The sequence below is a fragment of the Hibiscus syriacus genome, unplaced genomic scaffold (assembly GCF_006381635.1).
Source record: "Hibiscus syriacus cultivar Baekdansim isolate YM2019G1 unplaced genomic scaffold, ASM638163v2 tig00110890_pilon, whole genome shotgun sequence".
NCBI lineage: Eukaryota > Viridiplantae > Streptophyta > Magnoliopsida > Malvales > Malvaceae > Hibiscus > Hibiscus syriacus.
The window spans coordinates 9,148,827-9,162,695 of record NW_024062900.1 but is presented as its reverse complement, the minus strand read 5'-3'; the positions used below and the strand labels follow the sequence as shown (position 1 = coordinate 9,162,695).

The 13,869-nt window shown below is 35.4% G+C and overlaps 2 protein-coding genes across 2 annotated transcripts; both read left to right on the top strand.

The window, feature by feature from the left end:
- The first annotated feature begins 8,301 nt into the window (after positions 1 to 8,301).
- On the top strand, positions 8,302 to 11,389 carry LOC120144698. Its single transcript, XM_039158707.1, has 4 exons — positions 8,302 to 8,445; positions 10,465 to 10,605; positions 11,029 to 11,112; positions 11,201 to 11,389. The coding sequence occupies exons 1-4, from the start codon at positions 8,302 to 8,304 to the stop codon at positions 11,387 to 11,389; spliced, it is 558 nt and encodes a 185-aa protein (XP_039014638.1).
- A 247-nt stretch (positions 11,390 to 11,636) lies between these two features.
- LOC120144655 (protein RRNAD1-like) lies at positions 11,637 to 12,167 on the top strand. Its single transcript, XM_039158684.1, has 2 exons — positions 11,637 to 11,743; positions 11,955 to 12,167. The coding sequence occupies exons 1-2, from the start codon at positions 11,702 to 11,704 to the stop codon at positions 12,153 to 12,155; spliced, it is 243 nt and encodes an 80-aa protein (XP_039014615.1). The 5' UTR covers positions 11,637 to 11,701; the 3' UTR covers positions 12,156 to 12,167.
- Positions 12,168 to 13,869: the final 1,702 nt, after the last annotated feature.

Here is a 13,869-nt window from a genome sequence, read left to right as displayed (position 1 = left end):
ATACCACTAAACACAAGGAAGATCTCACGACGGTGAGAATTTTAATTAGGGTGGCTAGCCCTTTTGATGTCCCAGAGGTGAATACTCTTGGATCATATGGAAGATCCTTCAAAGTGAGTATTAAGATTGGATTGGTGCATGAGTCTTTAAATTATTTTTCCAGCAAACCTCCGATGATCAGTTCTGATGGGAGACATTTTGGAGAGTTGATGTCTGAGGAGGAAGAAGACAGGGAGTTGTTAGAAAGTGAGGAAGGTTCAATAAGATTAGCATAAAAAAATTGACAGAGGGTTGACAAGTGGATTGACCAGGGAGCTGCTCTCAGGTTTGGTGGAGTTGGTGGGGAACAACATTTTCCAAGGCTTACCAAAGATGGAAAATGCATTAAAAGCGGGCTGTCAGAAATTCAGAATGTCGGGAGTATCAAAGTGGGGGAGTTTGCCGGTTTGGGAATTAAAAATTCAAAAAATTACGGTCGATGGGTCATAGGCCCAATCAGAAGATAATGAGCAATCCGGGTTTAAAGTTTTAAAGGTAATTCCTTATGGGCCAGCAATTAAAATTAACAAGTTTGGGAAAATGATTTAGAATCTAAACCCGGTTGAGCCTGGCAGTAAAAAGAAAGAAGACAAGGGAAAGAGTTCCAATTCAAAGATGTCTGATCGGGATGGAATAGAGGTTCAAGAAATTAAATTAATGTTATTAGTGTCCAATACAGATTTTACAAGAAGTAATTCAAGGGGTAGATCGTTTTATCGGTCTAAAAGCTCGTTCTCTTCAAAGAGTGAACCGATAGAGAGGAAAAGAATGAGAAGCTATAAAATGGTTTATAAAAGGTCTAGGGAATGTACATAATTTTATGACTGAAAGAGATGAAGCTTTAGTCATAGAAAAGGGTAATGACATGACCTTAAGAGTAGTTCAACAAGTTAGTTTGACAGTAGATTTGAATATTCAAGGATGTGAGGAACCTACTAATGGCAGATGTTCAGTTGATAGGAGTGTGGATAGGGAGTTTGAAGGGTGGTTTTAAGAAGGAGATGGTTTAAGTTTCAAATATGAATTTTTTAACAGAAGAGCCAAAAGACTTCTGTTAAGGGAAGCCCTAGAACAAGTGAGTATTACAACAATTTCCTCTTCAGGCTTCTCGGATATCTTGGAGAAAGCTTTAGCTACTTGGGAAATAAGTAAACTAATAGGGTTTCTTTTAAGCAGGGGAAAACAACCTTTTTGGAAAAAAACATTAATTTGGAGAAAGGCTTGAATGTGGTCAATTAAGGTGATTTTTATGGGGGTAATCATATTGTTTATTATTTAATGATAAAGGCAAAGTTAATCATTGTTTCATGAAATGTTAGAGGTTTGGGAAGAAAAGAGAAACAAAGGGTTGTTCATAGATTAATTTCTAAGATCTATTCTTCTTTTATGTGGCTGCAAGAAACTAAATCGGAGGAAATTCAGAGATCTTTTCTTAGAAGAAGTGGGTTGAATAATCTTCAAGGTTTTATAGAATCTCCAGCGGTTGGCTTCTTAGGGGGTTATTGTGTTGTTGGGATGACAATATATTCGAGTTGGAAAACCAGTACATTAGTAGAAGATTTATTGCTATTTCAGGAAAATTTTGTTCTAATCAAATTAGATGTGGACTCATTAATGTTTATGGTCCTTCAGTGGAGGATGAGAAAGCTAGATTTTTTGAAGAGTTAAGCATGTTCATTAGTGGACAAAGTCTTCATGTTTGTGTGGGAGGGGACTTTAATATTTACTTATATGAAGAAGAGAAGGTTGGTAGAGCTCAGAACAGAAATTCAATGGGGATCTTTAGTCAGTTTATTCTATAAACAAGTTTAATTGATCTAACTTTGAATAGGGGTAGGTTCTCTTGGTGTAATAACCAAGATATCCCCACTTTTGTAAGACTGGATAGGTTTTTGGTTTATGGTCAATTCTTGGTTGCTTTTCCTGATATTGTTAAATCGTTACTTCCCAGGTCTGTGTCAAATCATAATGCTATAATTCTTGAGAATGGAGGAGTTAATTAGGGTAAAAAACCTTTTAGAGTCTTTAATTATTCGATGGATAAAGACGGTTTTGAGGAATTGGTTAGTTTTTTAATTCAAGACTGCAAGAAAAAACAAAGGAAAGCTGGAGTTTTGAGTATTCTGAAAAGAACGAAACTAGCCATAAAAAATTGGGCTGGGAAGATAGATCAGTTTCTAGGAGCATTGATTATAGAATTATAAAGGAAGATTCACAAGTTAGAGGAGGATGTCCAGAAGTTACAAGGTGTAAATGACAGTGAAAAAACAACAGAGTTGAATACATTTCGAACAGAATTATGGAGACTTTACAAGATAGAGGAGTATATTTGGTACCAGAATTTGGGTAGAAGATGGGGATCGTAACACTATATTTTTCCATACTTGTGATTCAATTAGGAGAAAGTGGAATGCTTTGAATGCTCTAAATGTCAAGGGAAAGATTATTCAAGACTCGACTGTTATTAAGGCCACCGTCAGGGATTACTTTTTTAAAACCTTTAACGTTCGGTCTACCTTGGAAGTGGAAGATATAAGGTTGAATTTTTCTAGAATTTCCTTGGAGCAAAGTCTACTTTTAGAAAAATGAATTTTCAGATGAAGAAATTTGGAGACATTAAAGTCGTGCGATAGTAATAAAGCTCCTGGTCCAGATGGATTAAATTTGGGTATTTTCAAAAGGTTTTGGCATGTCCTTAATGAATACATTATGAAATTCTTCCATAACTTCTACTTGGGGAAAGAATGTGAACATGGTATTAATCACACTTTCATTACTCTCATTTCAAAGGTCTCTAACATTGGTGGTTTAGATGACTATAGATCTATAAGCTTAGTAAGAGAGTTATATAAGATCCTTTATAAGTGTCTTTCGAGGAGGTTAAGAAGTTGCATCAAATATATCATCAATTCGACACAATTTGCATTCATCCCCGGTCGTCAAATCTTGGAGTGTTCTCTTATTGCTAATGAGGGAATAGATTTTTAGAGGAAAAAAGGGATCAATGGTTGCATTTTTAAGGTTGACTTAAAGAAGGCATATGATACAATTGATTGACCTATTCTGTTCAAAGAAATGGAGAAGATGGGCTTTGGTTCCAGATGGTGTGTTGGATAAGGAAATGTGTAACTACAACCTCCGTTTTAGTATTGGTCAATAGGGTTCCTTCTGAGGAATTTTCAATGGCAAAGGGTCTTCAACAGGGTTGTTCTCTGTCTCCATTGTTGTTCAATTTAGTAGGGGAACTTCTTAATTTATTACTTCTAAAGACAGTTTCAGATGGGTTATTTTCTGGATTAGTTATAAGTAGGGAGGATGGGTCTTTTAATTTAACTCATTTGCAATTTGCTGATGATCTTATCATCTTTTGTGGTGCTTCGAAGATGCAGATTTTGAATGTGAAGAGGGTGCTTAGAATGTTTGAAGTTATTTTTGGACTTCATTTGAATCTAAAAAAGCAAATGTTTGGTATTAATTCGACTAAAGAGGAAGTTCAAAAGAAATTCTTCAGCTCTTTGGGATCCGGTGGTTCAAAATTTCTACAAGAAACTTTCTGGTTGGAAGGCCTCATATCTTTCATTAGTAGGGAGACTGGTATTGGATAAGTTGGTCCTATGCTCGCTTCCTACTTATTTTTTTTCGTTGTTTAAGATTCTAGCCTCGGTTTACAAAATCCTCAATTCAATTTGTCTAATTTCTTATGGGGAGGGGGCAATGGTAAAAACAAGATACATTGGGTTAATTGGACCATTATGTGTAAACCAAAGAATGAGGGAGGCCCAGGTGATCTGAATCTTAACATGATGAACAAAGACCTTTTAGGTAAATAGTCTTGGAGGTTTGCTAATGAAAAAAACTCTGTTTGGAGGAAAAATATTTGCAGCAAATATAACATTGATTCATTCTTATTATCGTTTGACAACAAGGTTCCTCAAGCTTCTTGGATTTGGAGATTGGTGGTGAATAACCATTTCAAAGAAGACCCTTTTGGTTCTAAGTTTCGAAGCATGTGTAGTTTTCAAGTTAGTGATGGTAACTTCATTCGGTTCTGGAAAGATGTTTGGATTGTGGATTATCCGCTTTTAGTCATTTTCCTAGAATGTTTTCTATTTCCTCAAACAAGATTGGCATATTATTTGAGTTTGGTGAATATCAATTTATGGGCTGGATTTGGGATGTTCAATTGAGAAGAAATTTGAATGATTGGGAATTTGAACAATGGTCTAACTTGGTGGTAGTCATTTTGAATTTCTCCATATCTAAAGAATCCAATAATGGTCTGATATGGAAAGGCACTGGGGATGGTGTGTATTCAGTTAGCTCTTGTGTTAAGTTGTGTTCTTCGGGTTCGGAGGAGGTTCATTTTTGGAAAAATATAATTTGGAGGGGTATGCTACCTCCAAGAGTGGAGACCTTTGTCTGGCAAGTTGTTCTTCAGAAGCTGGCAGTAAAGACAGAACTGGTTAAAAGAAGGGTTTAGGGTATTGAAGATATTTTATGCCCTCTTTGCAAGCTGGTGGAAAAGTCTTCCTCACATTTATTTTTTACTTGTTATGTTGTATGGTCTTTATAGAATAAATTTATGAAGTTTTGGAGGCTCAATTCGATTTTTCATGCAAATGCTAAGAGCTTTCTCCTAGCCTAGGATGATTTGAAGACCAACTCTGCTATCTGGTCATTTATTCTAGGGGTTGTCCTCTGGCCCACTTGGAAAATCAGAAATGTTATTGTGTTCAAAGGGGGAAGTTAGACCAAACTGAATTATTCTTTTTAGCAAGGTTTAGGCTTGCTTCTTGATTCTTAGCCAAGTATAAGGAGATTTTTATTCCTAAGGATTCTCTTATCTCTGATCCTTCCTTAAGGGATTATTGTTCCTCCTTCAATAAACTGATTATATCTAAGATCCCTTCGTATTCTCCTCCCAAGGGTTTCATAAAATTGAATGTAAATGCTACTTCTACCAGCGACTGGAAGAGAAGTGGGTTAGGTGGAGTTCTAAGAGATGATTCTGGTTCGATCTTAGGTTATTTCAAGGAGTCTTCTGGTCTGGGTCCTCCTATCTTGATAGAGCTTAAAGCTATTCAAAAGGGTTTATCTTTCTTTGTCTCTTTTCGAGGGCTTATCAAGGATCATTTAATTATTGACATTGATAGTAGGGTGACAGTGGGTTGGATTAAGAAGGATGAATTATGTCCAGACGTGTATACTTTTATGGTTAAAGACATAGTTAATAGGCTTAAAGTTTTTAAGGGTTTTATTAGATGGGTTGCTAGGACATCTAACCTAGAGGCTGATGCCTTAGCTAAGGCTGGAATAGGTTGACTTTAGTGTTGTTGTTTAGGGATGCTTATTGGTTTTCTAGTTTCTATAAGGGGTTTTCTGGGTGTTGTATTTACTATGTACTTTTTTTGTTATTAATGAAATTTTAAGGCATTCTTTTCATCCTTCCGCTGATTAAGGAGCTTCTCTATTAGCTCCATTAATCACGAAAGGGGTTTTTAACGAGGCCTTCTATTCTTATCAAAAAAAACTTTTAAATAGAGACTCAACCTCAGACTTTTCTCTCATTAAGAATACCCATGTTTTCATAGAGTAATCATTTATAAAATACACAAACCACTTATACCCAGAAATACTTTTAACAGGAGAAGGGCCCCAAATATCACTATGGATGATGGAAAAAGGTGTTGTTGGTTCAAATTTGGCTGCAATATATGGTTTTCTGGTGTGTTTGGCTATTTGACAAGTTTCACAGGATAACAAAGATGGATCTTTATTTATAAATAAATTTGGTAATATTTTGGAAAGATAGAAAAAAAACTAGGATGGCCTAATCTAGAGTGCCATAACATAATTTTATTGGTATTGAGATCAGAAGATAAAACTGGTTTTGTAAGAGCACTGGATTGAGATACTCTACCTCTAAGGGTGTACAATATTTTACCCAGCCTAACACTGCCAATCACCCTCTTCGAGCCATGTGCCTGAAAAATGCAACCACCAGTACCAAACACAACATTGCAACCATAATCTTTAATTAACTTGCTGACTGAAAACATATTGCATGCAAGTCTAGGAACATAGAGGACATTATGAAGTAGTAGATTTTTGTTTAATGTAACAGAACCACTCCATTTGACTGTAGTGAGAGAGCCATCTGTTATTTTGATAGAAGCTGGTAAGCGGCTTTCACTATATTCCTCCAAGAGATCAATATTTCCTGTCATGTGATCTGATGCACCCGAGTCTATTATCCATTGTACCGAGGAAACATATGGATTATTACCTTTATTAGCAGTATAAGCCACCTTGGTAGGCTTGGCTGTCATACTGCTCAAAATCTGTTGCTGCTCCTCTATCTGTTTCTTGCTAAAACTGCTTAAGGAATTAACTTGAGAGGCAATATGGGCCTCCTTTTGAAACCTGGATCATGTGGGCTGCCAATCGGCTAGTTTTATGTGTAGATTCCAACATTGATCTATCGTATGATCTAGTTTCTTAAAATGTTCACACCAGAGGCGATTTTTCTCTACTGGTTCCTAGACTTGGAACTGGTGACAAGTGTTGAAGCATCGAAAATATGAAATCTGAAAATCAGATTGAGAGGGGATGGTCTGGAAAGTGATTTCAGATGCTGAGGGATTCTGATTAGCCATGGAAAAAATATAGTTAAACAGGAATTGATTTAAAAAGAAGCGGAAATCGAATTGATCGTTTTAACCTGATGCATGTAGAAAATAGAGTAAGTCTGTTATTTTATTCTTATTTCATTCAGTAGAACATATTACATATTTATACACAAATTATGCCTCTAAACTAGGAAACTCTAAGTTAGGAAACATACTAATCCTAGGAGATGTAATCCCTTGAAACACGGGATTGAAAAACAGAGAATAATTACAGAATCTCTTAACTTAAGGGATTGAACATCTCATTTCTATAATTCCTACAACCTTACACTTACATAACCTACACATTTCCATGGACATTACATTTCTTGAACATGTATTTTTCCCCAAACTCAAAATTCAGGGGGAGCCATTAATAGAATTCAAGCAGTTGTTATTTGAACTACAACAAACGCCATTACAACATTTACCTAAATTGTAGCATACTTCATTAAACCCCTTATCAAGGTACAACAAACCCCCTTATCTATATCAACATAATCCAATAACATAATACCTCCAAACCCCTTACCAGTAGTAGAAAAAAAAACCTCCAACGCCTCCAAAACCATCCAGAAAATATTATTTCACCAAAACCTAAAACTCCTTCTATTGAAGGAAAAAAGCTACGCGTTTATTAAAGAAGACATAAAAATGTTTCAGAGGTCATTATACGGCATATCACTTGTCAAGAGTTATCATCAAGTTCAATTTCTTCTGCAAAAAATAAGGTACTAGAGGTAATTTTCCTACTTTGGATATTGATTTGCCTATTGCAAAGAGAAAATGTGCTAGGCAATGCACAAACCATCCTATAGAAAGGTTTGTAGAATATGGAAAACTAATGCCTTCATTTATAGCTTTTTCAGCTAATATTAATGAATAAAAGTTCCAACAACAATAGAGGACGCACTTGATGATCCCAAGTGGAGAAAGATAGTAGAAGAAGAGGTTGAAGCTCTTGAAAATAATGGGACTTGGTCCACTACTAAACTGCCGCAAGGGAAGAAGACTATACGTTGCAAATGAATATTCACTATCAAGTATAATTCGGATGGTAGCATTGAAAGGTACAAAGTAAGACTTGTGGCTAAAGGGTATACACAAACCTATGTAATTGATTACAATAAAATATTTGCTCATGTTGCTAAACTCAACACAGTGAGGGTTCTCTCAAGTCTTGCTATTAATGAGGAAGTGGAGTCATCACCAATTAGATATAAAAAATGCCTTCATAAACGGCAAACTAAAAGAAGTCTACATGAAGAATCATCTAGGTATGAAATGACAGTTGAAAAAAGAGGCATTGTGCAAACTAGAGAAGTCCTTTTATGGACTAAAGCTATCACCAAGGGCCTGGCTTGAGAGGTTCACCACAGTTGTTCTAAAGAATGGGTTCAAGCAGTGTCAAGAAGATCATACATTATTTATTAAGGTAATAAGAAATCATAAACGAGTTATTTTAATTGTGTATGTAGATGATATCATTATAACTGGAGATGATGTTTATAAAATTGAAGAGTAAAAAAAACTACTAAGCATGGAATTTGAAACTAAAGACTTGGGAGACATAAGGTATTTCTTAGGTATGGAAATGGCAAGGACTAATGAAGAACTTGTAATCAATCAAAGAAAGTGTGTGTTAGATTTATTGTCTAAGACTGGAATGTTGGGATGTAAACCAACTGAAACACCAATGGAGGCAAATTTGCAATTTGGGAAAGAACTGGGAGCTCGGGTGAACAAAGAATAATATCAAAGGTTGGTTGGTAAATTATTTTACTTGTCTCTTACAAGACCTGGTATAGCCTTTTCTGTTGGCATAATTAGTCAACATGCGGCTGATCCAAGAGAGGAACACCTCGAGGTAGCTAATCGAATACTAAGGTACTTGAAGTGCACAACTGGTCATGATTTAATGTTTAGAAAAACTAAAAATTGAAAAGTTCAAGTTTTTTCCGATGCAAGTTGGGCAGGAGAATTGACTAGCAGAAAGTCAACTAGTGGCTATTGTTCATTTGTGTGGAGGTAATCTTGTAACTTGGAGAAGTAAAAAGCAAACCGTTGTGGCAAGAAGCAGTGTTGAGACTGAATATAAAGCTCTAGTTCTCGGAATTTGCAAAGGAATTTGTCTTCAAAGGCTACTAAAGGAGTTGCAACTAAACAAAAAAGAAAAATTTGAGATCTAAGTGACAGCCAACTTGCCATACGGATTGCCAAGAATTCAGTACACCATGATAGGGCCAAACATGTTGAAATTGACACACACTTCATCTCATAGTACATAAATGGAGGTGTGGCAGAACTGTCTGCTGTTTCTTCGAAAGGATAGCTTGCTGGCGTATTCACCAAGGCACCACCAAAGGTTACCTTTGATGCAATCACATCCCAGCTAAGACTATACAATGCATACATGCCAGCTTAAGGGGGAGTGTAGAATATTCACGTGCGAATAGTGTAAATAGAGTAATTCTTGTAAATTAGAATAGATTGCGAAAAATATTGGATTATATTCCCAAATATCTAGTTGCTAATATTTAGGAATTTCTTTGCTGATTTTTTCGAACTTTCCTAGATTAGGCTCTATTTGTAACCTATAAAGAGGTATTATTTTTATCAATAAAAATCAAGAAATACAGAGAAAACTTCTTACAAGACTTGTATTCAAAAAAAATCTTTTTTTTTGTTAAGAGTTGGGTAGTTAACCTTATACAAGCTATGACTGAGTTTATTTATGGTTTTAAAAAACAATTTTGTTACTCTTTTGGTCACTCTCAGCTTTGCTTCAAACCTTCAACGGTCAAATAATCATATTCACATGAGACATTGAAGTTGGTTTAAGGATGATGGCCAAAAAATGAAGCTGTTTCGAGGGTAGCATCTGATACTGTCATGGTTAAATGTTTAAAAGTAGTTACTATTTACTAATGCACTTGAAAATATGATTATATATACTGTGGTTTATAGGATATGCAAGGTAGTAGATGAACCATTTGCAATCGAAAAATACATTTTTAGTGATAGTGCGATAAGTTGGACTGTTTCTTTTCTTGAGTTTGTCAAAGCCTATTCTTGACATGTTAAGGGTTGCTTCTGTTGTTTCTCCTTCAGTACTCCATACATGACATTGTTAGTCATTGGATGATCTTATGAAGCCATTTGTTGTAGGTAGGACCACCAAAAGCATTACCCATCATAGAATACTATCTTAAAATGTCATTTTTTGAAGCTTATATGGAGACTATAGACTGGTATTATAAATGGTTAAGGTAGGAGGAATGAGCTTCTAGCATGGTGCTGTAAGTTCTTACATGATTTAGTACTATAGCAAGATGAAATTACGGTGATGCAACTGTCATAAGATATAGTTTTTATGTGATCATGACATTGAGTAATATTTATAGAATGGAACCATTGGGAATGAAAGACTGAAAGTGCAAGCAATGAAAAGAAAATAGTGACCTGAGGCTATTTGGTGGATTTTAACTTTCTTGAAAGAAAATTTCAAGTATATAAGCAAAAAGGTTTTCTGTAGTGTATACACATTGATTGTATTTGATTTCATATTTGTCAAGTCTGGTACAATTCTAGTTCTACTTCTTATACTCTTATGTTGCACTTCAGTAATTTCATTTTGTTGATTTCTGTTTTGTGATGCAATGCCGAATTATGTTTTGAAATGTCAAGAGTATCATGTCCTTGTTTATTTAGTACTTGAGCTATAGAATGTTTATGTAATTGATCAGGACTCTTTTAGAGTAGCATTGGCTGTTGCTACAACTTACTATCTGAAGAAGGGTTTGAAAATGATCGCATCCAATATGGTTTTCCAGTGAGTTGCGGTGTAAGGAGTGTTAGCTTGTCTCTTGGAAAAAGTTCTCGTGATCTTGCTTGTCAGGTATGTGTGGATCTTGCTTTCCTTTTACAAGAAATATGATGCAAATGGCAAATGTATGAGAGTTTATTTATTTTTCTATTTTTCTAACATAAGCTCAGATAATTTTAAATCAGTATAAGCTGATGTGCAGGTAAGCATGAGGAATATGTTGTACTTGTAAAAGAAGCTAAGCAAATAAAAGTTTGATATGAAACAATCCTTTGATTTCATAAGAAAGAATTGTAACAGACTGCCAAATTAGAACCTTGGGTGGTTATGTTTTTTTTTTTTGGAAAGTGTGGTTATGGGTTTATGGTGTATGGTTAAAAGAATAGGGACCGAGTTACGAGTTGTGTTTACTATAACTGCTTTGTGTATATTGCTTTTGGTTTATCTTTCTCACCTTTTAAAAATAAAACCAGAAATTATGCGTTATTTGTTTAGAGCGCTGAAAGATGGAAAAGTTTAGGAAAGGACGCTGGTCTCCACAATTTTGAGCTACATGCTTTCCGTGCTGCTTTCCAAATGGTACAGGATACTTGATTTTATTGTTGGGTTTCGTTATTTTGCTTGCACAATGTCAACTAGTTATTCTAATTCTTAGAACCTTCAAAAGGTTTTGCATAAATATCTCCCTGAAGTTGGAACAAGTCCTTCAATTGAGCGCCAAGGGAAGGCATTGCGCCGTAAGCGGCAAAGGAAGATAATTGAGTCTGAACTGCGTGCTGAAGAAAGTACTTATTCTGATTTGCCTCGGAGGGCTTGTAATAGGGCTTGTTCTTTCATGTACTTAATGTCTAATTAAGTTTTAGGACAACTAGTTTGTGGAACTTTTGATGACCTTCCACTCCATCCTTTTTTTTTCTCTTCATCGCTTGGTCATGGTAATTACCTAGTGAAGATCCTGCTTGGAAAGATTGTGGGAAAAATTTCTTTTCGCATGTATTAGATTGGTTTGGAAATTTGAATTACTTATAAGATACTGCAACTTTTCTTTGCTGCAGCTGACCCGTCAGGTGTAAGGTTGGACATGGATACCTTATTCAATAAGTATTCACTTTTTGAGAAATTTTGCCAGTCTGGATTATTTCGTCTTGGGCTTAAACCATCGAATGATATGAGTTTCCATGACATTTGGAAGGAAGTTGAACCCTATGTTGTACGTCTCTCCATCTACTTATCACTGTTGGAGTATGTCTGAATTTTAGCGTATCATTACAAATAGTAGGTTCTTCGTTAATATACGGTCTTTAGAGATTTAGAAGTGATTGGTGCGTCTTTCATCTATTAGTTATCAGCATGGCCACTATAGAAATGCATATTTCATGAGATTTTGGAAGTTGTTAATTGTTTGATAATTGGGGATGCAGAACCTTACTGGAGTATACTGGTCACTTCGTGCTGCTTTCAGGCCTGTGTTGGAAACTCTTATTCTTCTGGATAGATTATTGTTCCTCCAGGAGCAAGGTGGTAAGCCGGAAGCAGTAATGTTACCCATTTTTGATCCAGCAATATCCCCGAGGAATGTCGCCATCATCGCCAGAAAGCTTGATGCAGGTGTGGCTTCATGACATGGCTCAACATAAAGTTTCTTATTTCCACCAGCCGGTGGAGTTCAGACTTAATTTAAAGGAAAAACTCTGCTGGTTTATGGCCTAATTATTTCCAACAAAAAAGGTCTTTGTTTACAGTTTTGGCTTTGCTTAGTCAGTTCGTTGTCCTTTTTTACAATGTGTCATTGCCTATGGACAAAATGAAAGAAATTATTTGGGTAAATTACACTAATGTTTGAATAAGCCTATGGACAAAATGAAAGAAATTATTTGGGTAAATTACACTAATGTTTGAATAAGTTTTCGTTTTCTCCACTAAAATTTCAAAAGTAACAAATTAGTCACTAGCGTAATCTATTTACAACAAAACGCCGTTATTGTAGTGATAGAATGCTGATGTGGCACGCTCAAAATTTACCTTTTCTATTCCCTCTTTACTCTCTCCATGTCTTACTTTTCTCTCTAAAAATCACTGCATGAATGGTTACACTAACATCTTTAGTCTCTAAACTCGAAGATATGTTTCCCTCTTCACATTACTGATGTTTGAGTAAGGATACATCATCAGCCATGAGAAGTTCAGTCTTCATGTTTTGTAGCTCAGTCACCATTGATTCTAACTTCAAGTAAAGAGTCATTGTCGTATTTATTGCTTCCAGCTTTTTTTAGGGAAGCCTTCAAACCTTGCGAGAACCTGCACTACAAATTGCAAATGTTTGGAGGTCGACCAACGATTCATATGGCAATAGATTCATCGGTATGTAGGACGATAAAACTAGAAACAAGAGAAATTAACCTGACTTTCATCTATTAATGCCACTTTTCATGGTTCTACTTAGATTGGAAGAAGGGAGAAGCATGGAGAGCGATTCCTTAGTCAAACATCAGTAACGTGAAGGGAGAAAGCATATCTTCAATGAGTCTAGAGACGGAAGAAATAAGTGTGTAACCATTCATACCGTGATTTTAGAGAGAAGTAAGAGTGAAAAGAAAAGATGAGTTTTGAGTAACCAACATGGTCAAATGATGCCAAACAAGTCAATTAACGATTCACATTAGCATTCTGTTACTGCAATAACCGGTATTAACGACGAGTGTATTAACGACGAGTGAACAATTTGTTATAAATCGATAACGTTAGTGACCAATTTGTTAATCTTAAAACTTTAATGACGAAAACGAAAACTTACTCAAACATTAGTGACTATTTGTGTAGTTTACCCAAATTATTTTTGCTTCTAGCTATGATTAAACTCGAGCCTCTTATATGAGGCAAGACACTCGACCATTAAGCTAAGCTAATAATTTAGGTTAATTTCACCAAGTCGCAATCTGTCTTTCCGGGGGAGCCGACTAGTTATGATGATGTTTTTTTTGAAAAGATTAAGTTTTTGATGAAAAGTTTGGAGTCGCCATAATCATTTTTATGATACGATTAGAACACCTAAAATTAACTAATTTTAATAAAATATTTTATTTTATCAAAAATATCAAATTTAGTCTGCGAAAATCAAAAAACAGATTCGGGGGTCAATTATACGTGAAAATGAATTAGCACCCATAGCGCCCAAAAATTGGTGATTACCCTATTTTTAAAATTTAGTTATAGGTTTTATTTAATTTAAAAAATCATTATGTATGCAAAATTTGGAAGAGAACATCGATTTACTAAGACCAATAACAACCACCCTCAGGCATGTAATGCGAAAACTTCTTCATTGATCCTAGTAAA

Excerpts from the sequence above, each read along its gene's own strand:
- LOC120144698 (XM_039158707.1), top strand. The coding sequence starts at position 8,302 with ATGGCAAGGACTAATGAAGAACTTGTAATCAATCAAAGAAAGTGTGTG. Across the intron at positions 8,446-10,464 it reads GGAAAGAACTGGGAGCTCGG|AGTAGCATTGGCTGTTGCTA; the intron begins GTGAACAAAGAA and ends GGACTCTTTTAG. Across the intron at positions 10,606-11,028 it reads CTCGTGATCTTGCTTGTCAG|AGCGCTGAAAGATGGAAAAG; the intron begins GTATGTGTGGAT and ends TTATTTGTTTAG.
- LOC120144655 (XM_039158684.1), top strand. The coding sequence starts at position 11,702 with ATGAGTTTCCATGACATTTGGAAGGAAGTTGAACCCTATGTT. Across the intron at positions 11,744-11,954 it reads AGGAAGTTGAACCCTATGTT|AACCTTACTGGAGTATACTG; the intron begins GTACGTCTCTCC and ends TTGGGGATGCAG.